This window comes from Panthera tigris, chromosome B4, assembly GCF_018350195.1.
Source record: "Panthera tigris isolate Pti1 chromosome B4, P.tigris_Pti1_mat1.1, whole genome shotgun sequence".
NCBI classification, from domain to species: Eukaryota; Metazoa; Chordata; class Mammalia; order Carnivora; family Felidae; genus Panthera; species Panthera tigris.
This window is the reverse complement of record NC_056666.1, coordinates 137,650,304-137,665,798: the sequence shown is the minus strand read 5'-3', so window position 1 is coordinate 137,665,798 and position 15,495 is coordinate 137,650,304. Positions and strand designations below refer to the sequence as shown.

At 57.8% G+C, this 15,495-nt stretch overlaps 1 protein-coding gene and 1 long non-coding RNA gene across 4 annotated transcripts in view; one reads left to right on the top strand and one right to left on the bottom strand.

Annotated features, from left to right (window-relative positions):
• The window catches only part of TBC1D22A (TBC1 domain family member 22A), a 320,332-nt gene extending 311,081 nt beyond the window's left edge, over positions 1 to 9,251 (bottom strand). For all 3 annotated transcript variants that reach the window (XM_042993557.1, XM_042993558.1, XM_042993559.1), the window contains exon 1: positions 9,048 to 9,251. In XM_042993557.1, coding sequence (XP_042849491.1) covers positions 9,048 to 9,109 — 62 coding nt within the window. In that variant the 5' untranslated portion in view covers positions 9,110 to 9,251. The remainder of the gene's footprint in view (positions 1 to 9,047) is intronic.
• Positions 9,252 to 9,355: 104 nt separating this feature from the next.
• LOC102948777 lies at positions 9,356 to 15,080 on the top strand. The gene is made up of 4 exons (XR_001511478.2): positions 9,356 to 9,514; positions 12,077 to 12,223; positions 12,936 to 13,073; positions 14,767 to 15,080. It is a non-coding gene; the product is annotated as an uncharacterized LOC102948777 (long non-coding RNA).
• Positions 15,081 to 15,495: the final 415 nt, after the last annotated feature.

Genomic DNA, 15,495 nt, shown 5'->3' with positions numbered 1-15,495 from the left:
CAGCCGCCGAACGTCAGGGCGGTTCACGGAATCACATCTGGCCGAGACCTAAAACGCCACGACGGCTCTAGTGACTGGTTTGGGGACAGAAAACTAATCCAAGAGAGGGCGTAATTCTAAAGAGCAAACAACACGCGGCACACAGCCACCGAGCCGTCACCGGCCGCTCCACGCCACGGCAGCCAGGCTGAAGAGTGACGGGCGGCTGCGGTCCACGGAGGCAGCCTATTCTCCGAACAGGGGAGGTGGCGCCAGGCCCCCACCCCAGCAGCACCAGGGACGGCCCCGCCGACGGGCGGCCTCCCCACCTGCCAACAGGCTCACGAGAAAACGAGAGAAGCGGGCGCACCGGCACCCCCGACGCTGCGTCCTTCCTCCGAGGCCCACAGTGGCGCCAAGGGACCCGTCCCCCTTCCAAGACCCCGTCCTCCGCCCTGCCTCTCCACGCACGTCATGCCCGATGCCCTCTGACGATCCCAGTCCCCCTGGCTGAGGAGCCCGTGCGGAAGGCAGGAACTAAACGCCGCCCGTCTCCTCCGGGCGTCGGCCTTAGAGCCAGCAAGCCCTTTTCTGTATTTTGGTTCAGCACAAACGTTCACTGAAAGAAGGGCCGTTTCAAAACCGCAGCGGGCGTGGGCAGGAACAAGGGAGAGCTGCCACGCGGCACACTGAAGAACTGTGTCCAGACGGTCTGGCCCCAGCGGACGGCGGCCAGGCTAGCGGGGGCGGCAGGCGCACCCCAGGGCCAGGACGCACCCCAGGACGCGCAAGAACAGCCTGGGAGGCGCCCTGGGGAACAAAGCTGATGCAGTCGGGAGCCCAGAAACGTCTGGAGCCGTGGAAGGAGAAAGGACTCTGCCCTGAACGACACGCCCAGAGCCACGGGCCTGGGACAGACCCACCCTCAGCACTGCTGTCCACGCGGAGAGGCCAACGCGGGCAGGGCTATCTCGGTGCCTGGCGTGCGTGCTCCCCAGCCGTGTAGGCGCCACACCTGCAGGAAGACGGCACGCCGTTCGGACCAGCTGGGTTCGCTGACAGCCCTCAGCACGCACCCCGGAATTTCCACGCTAACCCCCAGAGAAGAGGGAACGGCGTGTCAGAACAGGGGAACAGAAAGACCGGGGCACTCAGAATGAAAGTCCCACAAATGGGAAGAACCCAGGCTGCCCCCCGTTCCCTCCGGGCCTCCTGACCCCGCCACATCTTGTCTGCTGTCCCCTCCCGCAGAGCCCCGAGCCGTGCGAGTCCCAGCGCGGGCACCAGGTCCCCAGAGAGCCGGGGAGGGCAGGGCCCGGAGGCGGCAGTGGCGGTCAGCTCCCGGTCCGTAATCCCCCGGCTGCGGAGGCCCAAAGGCGGGCTGCGTCGTCAGGGGCCGGGCACCAGCGCCGCGGTCACGACGAGGCCCACGCCACCCCATCCGGGGTGCGGCACGAAACCCTGCCCTGGGACATCCGTCCACGCTCCCGGGGCCGGGCGCGGGGCCTCCCCCCACCCGCAGGTCTGCAGGGTCCCGTGTGCGGCCCAGCCCCGAGCGGGACCCACGCTGTGCCCCGAAGGGCCCGCAGGGCCAGACTGACGTCGTGCGTGTCTGAGGAGCGGTCACCAGACAGGGCTGCCGGAGAGGACGAGGCAGGGGGGCCGGGTGTCGACCACTCTGCCCGGGTCACGACACCACTGCCCTCATCTGCACCACACGCAGGGCAGGGCCACACCGGGGCGGTCTGGGGGACTGCCTAACCAGAGAGACAGGCTCCCGGGGCCCTCCTACCCATTCCCACCCGTGACCTCCAACCACGCCTTCACGGCACTCGGGGAATGGGAGACTTCCCTCTGTTCTCATTTTTTTTTTTTTTAACTTTTAATCAAAATCATCAGGGATTTATTTATTTTTTAATCATTTCTGGCCTCACTTAAAATTAACCCATAAGAGTCTAGATTCGCCACAGTAGACAAATATGTATTCACATCAAATTTATTTTTCAAAACATTTCCAGACAAACTAACACGACAGAGGACTGCTAAGACACAAGCAAAACGAACCGGGTACACAGCAAAAACCCACCCACTTGTGCACAGGACTCTGCACCGGAAGAGACCAGAGAGACCCACGCCCACGGGACAGAATCCCCGCCGGGGCAGACTCCCCCGCTCCTTGCAACACAGAAAAAGAGGAATAAGCAGGCACGCGGTCCAAATGGCCACGTCAAAGATACAAGCAAGGATGGGGCGCCTGGGTGGCTCAGACGGTTGAGCGTCCCACTCTTGACTCTGGCTCGGGTCATGAGCTCAGGGTTTGTAGGTCTGAGCCCCGCGTTGGGCTCTGCGCTGACAGTGCGGAGCCTGCTTGGGAGTCTCTCTCTCCCTCTCTCTCTGCCCCTCCTGTGCGCACACACACGCTCTCTTTCTCAAAATAAATAGACGCTGAAAACAAAAACAAAAATGCAAACAAGGAAATAAACAGGTTTCTAAAAACAAGAGAGGGACGTCTGGGTGGCTCAATCGGTTGTGCGTCCGACTTCAGCTCAGGTCACGATCTCGCAGCTTGTGGGTTCGAGCCCCACGTCGGGCTCTGTGCTGACGGCTCACAGCCTGGAGCCTGCTTCGGATTCTGTGTCTCCTTCTCTCTCCCCTCCCCTGCTCGTGCTCTGTCTCTCTCTCACTCTCCCTGTCTCTCAAAAATAAACATCAAAAAAAAATATTTATTTCTTTAAATAAAATAAACTAAGAAAAATAAAAACACAAGCAAGAGTTGGTCAAGGCAGCAGCTCAGAGCTTCTGGGAAAAGAGGCAGGGCCTCCAGCCAAGTCTGGGACCCAAGAGCACACAAGACACAGGGAGGGCCGTCCCAGCTTCGTTCCAGCCCCTTGACGCTAAGCACACTCTGCAGAGGTTGCCGGAGAGAGGCCAGCCCACCCTCGAAGACTGGTGGAGTTACCCGGCCACACTCAAGGGCAGGACTGCAGGGGCAGGTGCAGAGGGCTACCTACAGCCCTTCCCACCCGGCATCCCCCCAGCACACTTCTCTGATCCTCCCGCTCCCCGCTTAGGGGCCCTCGTGGCCGCCGTAACAAACTCGCACAAACAGCGGCTTAAACACACACGATTATTATCTTAAAGTCCGACAGTCAGCAGTCCCAGGCGGGTCTCACCAGGCTAACGTCTAGGTGCTGGCCACTGTGTTCATTTCTGGATGCTCTGGGGAGAGTCTACTCCCTGCTCATTCGGGCTGTTGGCAGAATCCAGTTTCTTGCGGCTGGAGGTATGGGGCTCCTGCTGGCTGTCAGGAGAAGGATGCTCCAGCTTCCAGGGGCCACCACACCCCCCGAGCTCATGGCCCCTTCCTCCGTTTTCAGAGCTGGCAACCGCAGACCAGAGTTCATCTCCTGCTGACTCTGAGCACTTTGAAGAGCTCACTGCATCCCACTGGATCCGCCAGGTCATCCAGAAGAATCTGCGGTCTCTGGGTCAGCTGATGTGCACCCTTCACTCTCCTCTGCCGTGCGACCTGGTTCCAGGTTCCTGGTTCCAGGGAGGAGGACGTGCACACCTTTGGGGACCACTGTTCTGCCAACCATACCCCATCCCTCTGGCCAGAACCCCGGTGACCACCTCAGCCCCCGACACGGAGGCCATCAGAGCGTCCCGCGAGCCCCGCCTGCAGCCTGGGACCCGAGCCCACGCACTCGAGTCCAGCGGCAGCCCCTGCCCTCACCCTCACCCTCTCTCGCCCTCTCCTCAAGGAGGATGGACAGGACCGTAGCGACACCCTTCGGTGCTTCCTCACGGCTCTTGGATCAACACCCGACTCTTTTCCATGGCCTTCCAAGACCTGCACCCCTCCCAAGGCTCATGTCACAGTGCTCCCCTCCCGGCGTGCCGCTCCCCGGCCCCTGGCGTCCCTACAGTGCGCCCGTCCCAGCAGGAGTGCTCTGACGCCCCCCGCCCCCACATCCCTGCATCTCTACGGGCTGGCGCCACCTCGAGTTAGGCAGGACCTCTCCCGGGAGGGCACGGCCTTCCGTTCACGCGGTGTCCCGCTCTTCTGCAAACACTCCCCCGGGATTGCCTTCGAAGCCCTTCGCACTGCGCGAACTGACGTGCGGTCTCCCTCGCCCACGGCCTGAGAGCCACCTCTCTCGGTTCCGCGTGGTACCTGGCACGTGGAAGGACGTTCTGAATGAACGGGTGATCCCGACAAATCCTCCCCTCAGTTGATGAGTGACGGTGGCCCGTGAAGATGACCGTGGAGCTCACGTCTCACGGGCTCAGGGACTCCTCGGGCTGTGGCGGCTGGACCGCGCGTCACCCTCTGCCCCAGCTCCGCCCCAGGCACCCACAGCCTTGCCATATTCAAACCGGGCCTTGCTTGCCGCCATCCCACTCACAAATGTCACCCTTCACAGGCCCCAGCTGCCCGCACGCCCTCCCGCGAGCCGAGCACGCTGCCGAGCCGGGACAGCGAGCGGTGGGCCCACGCTGAAAGGCTGCCTGTGTTCTCACAGCCAGCGTGCGACGAGTTCCTGGCATGTCAAGCGAAGCGTGGCAAGAATGCCCACTGCAACCGCAGACCCCGCAGGAGCCAAGCGAATCGACGGCCCCGGAAAGAACCGGCCCCGGAGAGTCGGAGACCGAACCTTCCGTCACCCACTTGCTGATCCTTCTCGCGCCACCGTCATCCCTCACCCGGGTGTTCCCAGCAGCCTAACCCGTCTCCCCGCCGCTGCCCTTGCCCTCCTGGCCCCTAACCTACCACCCACTCAGCAGCCGGAGTGATCCTGCCAGACCAGAGGCAGCTCCAGCCGCCCCTCTGCCAAGACCCTCCAGTGTCCCCACTTCAGAATAAGAGACTGAGAGTCCACGTCTTTTCGCTGTGACCACGAGACCCGCCCCCACCCCCAGCCAGATCTCGTGCCCCGTGACTCTCTTGCCTCCTCCCTCGGCTACAGTCATCAGGCCCCCTGTTCGTCCCAAACCCGCCGGGGTCACTCCTGACAGGGGGCTCTGCGCTCTCTCGCCCTCTGCCCGGACCACGGTCCTCCAGCCACCCAAGGGGCCTGTGCACTCACCTCCTGCAAATCTTGCTCAGATGCAACCTCCTCGGTGAGGGCTTCTCCAGCCACCTTGTCACTGTGAGACCCTCCCCACTCGCCCTGCCTGCCTCCGAAGGGTCTATCCCAATTCTCTGCTGTACATTTCAGTAACAACCACCGTCTTCTCAGGGGTAACTCTCCCCCTAATGCAGTCATGGTATTTATTCTCTGCCCCTCCTGCTCCAATGTAAGCCCTGTGAGAGCACACATTCAGATCTGTTTGGGTCACTGGTGTATCTCTAGCACCTGTTCCTGGCACAGAGTGTTGGTTCAACAAATACCTGGTGAATGAACAAATTTTCAAACTCTCAAAGCTGGTCCAAGAGGCCTTCTCTCACGCTCATCAAAGAGAATCAAAGAGAATCAAACGAGGGGCACCTGGATGGCTTAGTCGGTTAAGTGTCCGGCTTCAGTTCAGGCCGTAGTCTCATGGTTCTGGAGTTCGAGACCTGCATGGGACTGTGTGCTGACAGCTCAGAGCCTGGAGCCTGCTTCGGATTCTGTGTCTCCCTCTCTCTCTCTGCCCCTCCCCGATTCACATTTGTTCATTCATTCTTTCTCTCCCTCTCTCTCAAAAATAAAAAATTTAAAACAAATTTTTTAAAGAGAGAGAGAGAGAGTGAGAATCGGACTAGACCAAACAAATATGTGCCTGGAGGTCCCAGCCACTTAAGTCTAACCCAGCTTCATCAGGTTATACGTGCAGAAACCGAGGGCCCCAGAGGTGACATGACCTGGTCAAAGTCACACAGAGGTAACAGGAAAAATAGGCTAAACCTGGACCACAGAACCAAGCCAGAGGTCTTTCCACCACATCACACATCCTGCCTCAACCAGAAGAGAAATCCCTAAGAAAGCACCAGCCAAACAGACAATCTACGGTCCAAGGTGTGCAGAGTGGGCGCCTACTGGCAAGACCACCTCTCGCGCAGTGTGAGCCCCTGCCCAAATCCCTTATTCCCTCGAGGTTAATCTGGAAGGAGGTTCGAATCAACCCCCATCAATCATCACTAACAATATGCAAAGGGGAGCAAGGCACGGTCGTGAGACTCGCAGAGCGCACGGTCCAGAGAAGAACACTTACCAACAATGCTGGGTTTGACGCACGAAAGGTTTGGTCCAGGCTGCACGAAAACACACAAGGCTTTATGAGGAGGTACGCTGGAGGCGAACTTTGAAAGTTAAGAAAATTGAATAAGCCAGGCAAAGGGGAGGAAAGAGAGGGAACGAACATTCTGGTCCGCTCTGACGGCATGAAACTGACCGAGGCATCACACAGCAGGTACACCAAGGAACCTGCAAGCCTGTCCGCACCGCTGAGGGCAAAGGTCAAAGCAAGGAGGGCTGCAGGATGTGGCTAAAGAATTGGGCAGGGGTCGGGTTATAAAGGGCCTTACTCTGCTCCCCCACATGGCACTTCGGGGGGGGATACAACCAAGGGCCCTAACCCAAGCCTGCCCCCAGGGAGCGTCAGCTGGAGGACAGAGCACCGTTCTGTGACTCTACAACACTAAGGAGATGCAACACTGCGGGGCACCAGGAACTGCCTGGCAAACACTAAGTGCTCCGTGGCCACCAGCCATTATTGTCACAAGGACGCATGAGGAGGGGATCATGACTAAGGGACATTAAGGGCTGTGCCGTACAGATGACCCCCTAACGGCCCTGTATTGGGTGGTGAGTCTGTTCCTCCTCCGTGGAGTTTCCCTGGGCTCATGTCCACACTCAAAGCGTCAGACAGTCATGGGGACCACGGACAGGACGGGCAGAGCCACAGGACTCCGCCAGGAGCTCTGACAGCGCTGTGCCCGTGCAGGCAAAGCCCGAGTGTGTGCCAAGTGATGACCACGGGAAGGTGAGCCGCTGAGGGAAGAGGGCAAACCTGGGCGACGCCTGCTGCCGGCAACAGCAGCAGGGCCCTGGGAGGCACGGGGCGCGCAGCGGCTGGGCAGGCCTTGCCAGGGGCCCCAACCCCTCCTCGGTGCCCTGCCCTCCGCACTCACAGCCTCTGGCAGTTCTCCCAGACTCCACTCCAACGCTGAAACTCCAACAAGGGAGCCACTCTCCAAAATGCCTAAGACCCAGCACAGCGCCAGAGCCCAAGGGCGACGAAAGCCTGTCTTCGGTAACACAGAATCTCACGAAGAAAGCCGAGGGGGGCATGTTAGCTGCCTGTGGCCATCACACCACGACAGAAATCTATCCTGGCCGTCTGGGAGGCTTCAAGTCCAACATCAGGGGGTTGGCAGGGCCACACTCTGTCTAAAATCCTCACGGAAGGACCCTTCCTCGCCTCTTCCTGCTCCTGCTGGTTGCCAGGAAGCCTTGGCATTCCCGGGCTTGTGAGCGCACGGCTCCCACGTCTGCCTTCCTCTTCCCTGTTGTCTTCCCTACGTCTTCCCCGTGCGTCCAAACTGCCCTCTTCCGTGAAAGAGACCAGTCGCTGGACAAGGGCTCCCTCTAATCCACTCTGACCCCATTTTAACTTGAGTCCCTCTGCAAAGATGCTACTTTCCCAACAAGGTCACGTTCCCAGGTTCCAGAGAGAGAGGAATCTGGGGGGAGGGGGACACTGCTACAACCAATGCAAGGACAAATGACCAAGAGACAGTCATCAATCCAAAGCGTATTCGCCGTTACGACTCCACACAGCAGCCCCACGTTCTTACAGCTCAGCTGGCCGTTAAGAGTTTGTTCAGACCAAAGCCTCAAGAAAGACCCAGAAGGGACACAGAAGTTCTCCTGCACGTGGCTCAGCTTCCCTGGACTCCACGTCCCAGAGCATCTGCCTCTGTCACTACTGGGACCTCCTATTCTCTGCCATTGCAGAATTTTCACATCATCCTGGACCCTGACAGGCTCCAAGCAAGCACAGCCCTGGGGAGGAAAACAGGATCTCCGGCCGCCTCGGGTGATCAATCCCCTCCCAAGTCCCTGGGCCAGGGCAAACAGTAACTCACTTCTACCAACTCCCAAACAGCTCTAAAAATACACGTTTCTGACTGAACGCAATGAACTACAAAGCTTACGAACAACAGTGCCTATAATACAACACTTACAGATGAGCTGTGCTTATAAATGGCTCCACATGCAGTCATTCGAACACCACACATTCCTCATTTTCAGTAGGTCAGACCTTAGTTTCCAAATGGAATAAACCGTGTTCAGAAGTCCTGAAATCTGTTTAGTCTATTTTCACCAGCGGCTGATTTCATCCCAAGCATTTTCCCCGCCACGTCTTCGCGTGCCCTAGGGGCCCCGGCCAGGGATCAGTGACACGCCAACCAGGACTTTGGAGCTGTACAGCTTCCAGGGTGCACCCAGGCCTTTGCGAGCACTTCAGTTGTTTGTTTCTGTTTTTGTTTTCATTTTTGTTTAAATTTGCTTCCCGCTGCTGACTCGAGAAAGGAGTTGGTTTTGAGGCCAGAAAGTGGGATACATGGAAATTCACAGGGAGTCCCAAATCCACTTGAGCAAATCCTTGCTCAAGGCAAAAGCAGTCGTCCGCAAGAGAGACGAGAAGGCCACGCAAGTGGGTCAAACCGCCACGCCCCCTCCAGAAACCGACGTCCCAGAGAGCACAGCCCGGGGCCACTTTCCGGACTCCACCGAACTCTTCGAAGCACGACCCGAGCCGGTGCCTTTCGACGTGCCCAGGGAGCCCGGCAGTTTCGCAGAAGGGAGCCTGCCAGTCTCGGGACAAACTTGCCGGCGACTCCCCCCTCCTCCTCCCTTCAAGCCTCGAAGCTGCTTCGCGCAGCCCCTGTCGCCTCCCAGACCCTAAGCTCGGCCCCCCGCCCCCAGTTCCCCAACGCCCCGCACTTCCCCCGCGGTCCTCCCACAGCCCAGGTCACCCCCGCCCCCAGACCCCGACTCCACCCGCAGCCCAGCCGGCCGACGCGCCCACCTGACCTCTGACCCCTGACCCCCACCCGGCCTCCCCGTCACACCCACCTGCCCGGGACTTTGCTGTTGCTGCGCTTCCAGAACTGCTTCCTGGCCCCGTCGCTGGCCATGGCCCCTCCTCATCCCTCGGACTCACGGCCCCGACACCCGGAATGCAGCCGGCCGACCCCGGCGACCCCTTCCTGTACCCCGGGGGAACCCCTCAAACGTCCCGGGACTCCGGAGTCCAGAGCCCAGAGGCTCTTCCGCCTCTCTCCGGAAGTTGTGCCTCCGCGCGTCCGGAAGTCCCGCCCCCCTCCCGGGCGCGCGTGACGCACGGCGCGGGCGCTGACGGCATTAAAGGGCGACGCCGGGGAGGAAGCGAGGTGGCGGTGGCGGTGGCTTGTGGGCCTGCGTGTGCTGTCCCGGCGGCGGGCTGGCACCCGCGCCCGCCTCCAGGCTCCGCTGCTGGACCAGACGGCGGGGGTGGCGCGCTGAGCCCGGCGCAGAAAGATACGCCCGGGGTTTCAGAGTCGGTACGAAGCAAAGAGGGAAAATAATCTCACGTTGATTCCATAGTGAAATAATATTTGGGGTATATTGGATCCAGTAAAATATATTGCTGAAATTATTTTCTCGTTTTCTTTTACCTTTTTTTGTTTGTTTGTTTTAACGTAGCCACCGGAAAGTGAAATTGCTTGTGCTGCTAGCACTACCTTCCCTTGGCCGTAGACCGAGGAGTCTGGCATTGCAGACTGGCACTGCGCCTGGGGAGCCCCTTAACACGCCTCCGCCAGTTCTCTTGTGAAACACAAATCTGATTATGCTCTCTGATTAAAGTTTGCCTCCCTTGCCGATAATCAACATTGCTTCTGCGCTTGCCAAGCGCAAGATGCTGCACAAGGTGCTCTGTGTGCGTGCTCTCAGCCATGCGCCAACCACCCCCGGGAACGGCTGCCTCCTTCTGGAAGAGCAGAATGGTTCTCTCCCTCTGGCCACACTGAGGCTTAGACCTGTCTTGGCGATAGCGGGGCTGTTCGCAGCTGCTAGCACCCGGCCTGCAACATTTATCTGTCTCCACAGGTGGCTTGTGAGATCCTGCGGGGTGGGGCCTGTGTCTTCTGCCTCTAGAAATGTTTGTTGGGGGCGCCTGGGTGTCTCAGTTCTTTAAGCGTCCGGCTCTTGACTTCAGCTCAGGTCGTGATCTCATGGTTCATGAGTTCAAGCCCCACGTGGGGCTCTGTGCTGACACCTCAGACAGAGCCTGGAGCCTGCTTCGGATCTGTGTCTCCCTCTGTCTCTGCCCCTCCCCTGCTCACCCTCTGTCTCTCTCAATCAAAAATAAATGTTTAAAAATTTTTAATAAAAAAAATGTTTGTTGGGTGAATGACAACTGTGGGAACTCTCCAGGGATCCCCTTTAGTCTCCACAGAAACTCTCCAGGAATCTTCTCCCTGGGGCGATCTCAATGGATCTTTGGTGATCCCCTGATGACACAGCCTCAGTGGATTCTCAGGACCCCTGTGCTGCACAGCCTGATGAACCCTCCGGAGATCCTGTCCTTACACGACCTCGGAGAATCTCCAGAGATCTAATAAAGTTTCAGTGGATTCTCAGGGGCTCCTTCCTGACATGGCCTCAGGCAGTCTCTTGGGATTTTCTCCTGGTGGAGCTCAGGAAGGCCCCAGGGGTTTCTCCCTGCTGTACAGCCCCGAGGCCTCAGAAATCCCCCTAGGAGACTGGCTCCTAACAGTATCAGGGGTCCCCTACAGACATCACTGGAGACCTTAGGGGTTTTCAGCGGCTTTTCCGGCTTGTTGCAAGAGTCTGCAAGGTGACAGGGCAAAGATGATGGAAGTAGATTTTACATAGGAAAAATGGACAGTAGTTAGCAACTGGTTGGATGCAATTATGACATCTTAGATCGGTTATCCCTGTAGCTTGAGGATGCTTTCCTGCCTCACATCTCTTAGGAGAAGGAGCCAGACCAATACCAAGGTGGATGAAAGCTTCAAGACCCACTGAGCAAAAGGGTTAGCAGTGCCACGACAGGAACAGGAGAGCAAGAGGTCAGCCTGTTTGCAACCTAGGTTTATGACTGGTTGAGGATGAACTGGGTTGATGTCACAGAGGTAAGTCCTCAGCCTCAGCCAAGCGGTAGGTTAGAGGACAGATCCGTCTCCGGACAAGGGGATGGGAGGACCTGCCAGGGCAAAGTCACAGGAATAGGTCAGCATCATGAGCAACGAGACAAGCTCCAGAAATGGATTTTTGGGCCAGAGGGCATGGTAGGGATAGGATGTGAAAGGAGCGTCTGGTAGAAGGCCAGGTGTGTAAGCCAAAGTCTAGCCTATGGAGGGTGTAGGAATGGGGTCTCTGCAGGCATCAAAGAGGACAGATGCGTGAACACAGAATGAATGAGTGGAGCTTTTCGTACTCATTTGTGCAACAAATAATTACTGAGCAGCGAACACAAGAAGCTTACTTTCACTAAGATTAGGCTAAAAGAAATTAAAACCAAGGACATGACATTTCACCCCAGACAGATGGGCAAAAACTTAAAACCTGTCAGTGCCCAAATTGGTGAGGATGTGGATTTGTGAGCAGTGCGGAATGAACTCTGATTTGCTGCTGATGGGAGTGGAAATTGATTCACTAACTCTCGACAGCTTATCCAGCAATTTCTAGCGGCTAAGGACGCATATACCCTACAACCCAGCAATTCCAATCTTGGTGTGCACCCCAGAGCAGCTCGCCTATGTGTGCAAAGACAGGAACGTTCATTGTAACTGCTGGGGGGAGGGGGGAATCATAAAGTAATCTATAGGAGAATTGATAAATGATACATAGTTACCCAATAGGATGCTATATGGTAAGAAAATAACTATAAATACATCAACATAAACGAGTTTCACAACATTGAGTGAAAAAACGTTGAACGTGAATGCATGTGGTATTTAACGCCATCTTTTTAAACTAAAAGAATGCTAAACACCAAATTCAGGAGAGTGGTTTCCTCTGGGTATTGGTGGGGACTTTAATCAGTAAGGCATTCAGGGGGCTTCAATGCTATTATCACGCTTTATTTCTTCTGGCAGATGGAGTGTATTCAGCTGTTATATTACTTATGACTCTCTGGATGTCGACGAAATGATTGACAACACGTGATGATTACGGAGCCTCCACTGCTGTGTCCGTGAGCAGACTCTTGGAAAAGCCTGCATTCGTGCAACAATGAATGAGTGGTGAGTGTTCACAGGGAGGCCCGGCGGGGTCAGGACAATCGATCAGATCTGTGACTGCTGTTTAAGGTGAAGGGACAAAATGCAAGGAGTGGTTCCAGGTCGAGGGAGCGTCACTGATGCAGCAGGGACACAAGACAAGACCAGAGTGCTGGGTAACGGGCGAGGCTTCGGCGAGGCTCTAGGAGACACAGGATGGGCTCCCTGAGAGACAGGCCCTTGCATGCAGGCTGCTGCTTGGGGAGGAGAGGCTGACTGGTGAGGGGCCACCTGGCCCTACAGGGACGTCCTGAACTGAGACCAGAGGGTGGAGCCTTTGCACCGTGCACAAGCCAGTCTGCACGGGCTGCGTCCAGGGAGGGGGTAGCCCGCAGCTGACGGCAGCTCCCCAGGAGGGACTTCTCTGGGCCATCGGCAGCCTATACTCCCAGCCACGGAGGGAATGAGAGCCCTCGTTCTGAGGGGCGAATCTGGGCAGCACGCCGTAATGCCGACCACGGTCCACCTTGGCGCCCCTCAGACCCGCCAGCCACAGGGGTCACCGTCGGAAGAGCGTCTCCAGGATTCTGGCTGCTCCCTTTTGTGGAAATTTACAAGAGGAAGGTTGATGCAATCTTGGGGCCACAGCAGCTGCTCACCCTGTGCCTCCACTTCCTGCCCCTCTGCCCTCACCACTGTGGGTTCCCTCCACCGAGTAGCATCTCTCCTGTTCTAGATGAGCTACCTGGTGGACCGGCCCGGACTCTCATCTCTCATCTAGAGGCTTTAGAACCTCGGCCAACACACCCTTCTCAGGTCACGGCTGCTGTGCTTGTCCACATACCATCAAAACTGGGCAGAGAGGCAGGCTCAGGTAGGTGCCAGACGTGTTCTCCCCCCGCCCCCGCCCCCGTCCCCAGGCAGCAGGATCCCTACCTCCTCCGGTGGCCGCGAGGAGACCCCTTCCTTGACCTGCTAGTCTTCTGGCACAAGGAGCCGTGACCCAACATTGAATCAGACTCTTACCACATCCCTTTCTGGAAGCATTCGCCCTCTAGAAGAGGTCAGGATTGTGAGAACCGGACAAACTCCCCTGGAGACAGCATTGGTGGGCAGACCCACTCCTGCCTCCACCCCCTGCTTCCCGCACCCAAGTCTATACTTAGAGGAGACACATGTCAGACGCCCCCACTCACAGGCTATCAACTCTGAGCCGAAAGGCAGCTTCATTGCTCCGCTGGGCCAGCAGCTTCTGGGCCATGTGGTGTGTTAGGGGACCGGTGGGTCCCAGAGCCACGGGCTCACCGCCCCCACCTCCTTTGCCATAAGCGGGTCCCCAGCACCAGCACGAGGTTGCACAGAGCCTCCTGTCAACAGGTCAGATGCCACACAGAGAGGACATGTCTGTGAATGGCTGTTCCCTACTGCCTCCACTCACATACCCCGTGATGACCCTACATGCAGGGGAGGCCAGGCAGTGTGGTCTGGCTGGGCGTCCGTTCCCACCTATCCTAAGCTCTGTTACCGAATGATGGTGGGATGGATATTGGAGAACAGTGGCAGCGACTCCCATCTTACAGAGCGTGCGATCAGCTCCCAGCACTGAAAGCGACGAGTAAAGACGGGCGGTGTGGGGGCGTGTCAGCCTCCGCCCCCGGCAGTGTGGACGTGTGGCATCCATTGCTGCTGGAGGGAAGCTTCGGGGCCGAGTCATGTCACTGCACACCCGTTTCACTGCTCAGGCTGTGCCCTCTGCCTCCTTTCTCTCTCACTCACCGGAGTGCCCCAAGGTCCAAGGCTTACCCTGGATGATGCCTTCGACCAAAAGTAAAGGGACGCTGGCCTAGCAGTGCTTTGAACGTTGCTTCCTGCCCACAAAAAGGCCAGTGGGGAGAGGCTGTTGCGATGTTATAGCAGCTGAGCCACTCAGGGATGTAGGGGACACTGGGGTGCACGTCCAGGACCCAGGTACCCCGTCCCCACTGCCATAGTGCTGGTGCTGCCCACGCCCAGCTGAGTGCTCCCTGGGGACCATCTGTCCTCTGTCCAAGGAAACTGCCTCACCCCTAGGACATCCCACACGCGCGGTGACTGGCCGGTGTGAAGAGACAAAGACCTAGCCCTCTGTCCTTAGCTCAAGCCATCCCTGAAGGGCTGTCCCGGCTCCAGGATCTCCGGGCAGGATGGACCAGATGAGGCCACTGTACCTGCATGTGGCTCAATTTCTGCTCATCCAGTCCTGCCCTGCGTCCCTCCCTCCCTCACCAATGTGGCTCCCAAGTACATCGTCAGCATAGCACTGTCCGTACTAGTCAGGGTTTTCCAAGGAAACAGAACCAAGGCGGGGGTGGGGCGTAAATGGAAATCTATTATGACGGATTGGCTTGCACAATCATGGAGGCCGAGAAGCACCATGACCCAGCGCCTGCAAGCTGGACGGCCAGGAGCCCCAGTGGTGTAATCCCAGTGTGCTTGCAGAGAAAGAGGACATCAATCCCAGCCCAGGCGGTGAGGCAGAAAAAAGCCTAACTCCTCCTCCTCCCTCCTCCCTCTTGTGCTCTTTTCAGGCCATCCGGAGTTGCCTGAGGCCCACCCACGCTGGGAAGAGGGTCTGCTTTGCTGGGCCTGCCAATTCAAATTCAAATTTCATCTGGAAACACCATCACAGATATACCCAGAATGATACTCAATCTGGGCACCCCACGGCCAGTCAAACGGACACAAAAAATTACCCATCCCCCAGTAAGCCTCCTACAGGAGCAATTCCTCAAGTCCACTGTCTCAGATGAGACAAATGTCCCCAAGCTCAGGCTTGCTGCCTCATGGTCACAAGATGGTGTCACAACTCCATCTATCATGTGCTCCTGCCAGTATCCCAGCCAGAAAGGGAGGGAAGGAGGCCAAAGAAAAAAAATAAAAAGATAAAAGATCTCTCCAGAAATCCTGTTTTATCCAGGAAGGGCAGTCCCCCCAGCCGGCTTCCTTGTGAGCCAGAACTAAGTCAGCCCCAATCACTAGGGAGAGCGGACTGCTGGCTGGACTCCTTGGAACTTCCCCTGTGCGGCCAGGGGAGGAGTCACTGCCCATCCGAGCTACAGGCCCCAGCCCACGACAATTTCCAGCTTCTGTTTGCAGAGAGGAGGGCGACTGGCTGGGGAAGTATCAGTCAGTGCCCCTCAAGGCGGGAGAGGTCAAGGGCATGGGGGGGTGGCGGGGGAGACGCCGGGGCAGGCGGGCCCTGAGCCTCACCTGGGACTCAGACAGCAGGGCCTCCAGGGTCCCAGCCTCACCTGGGA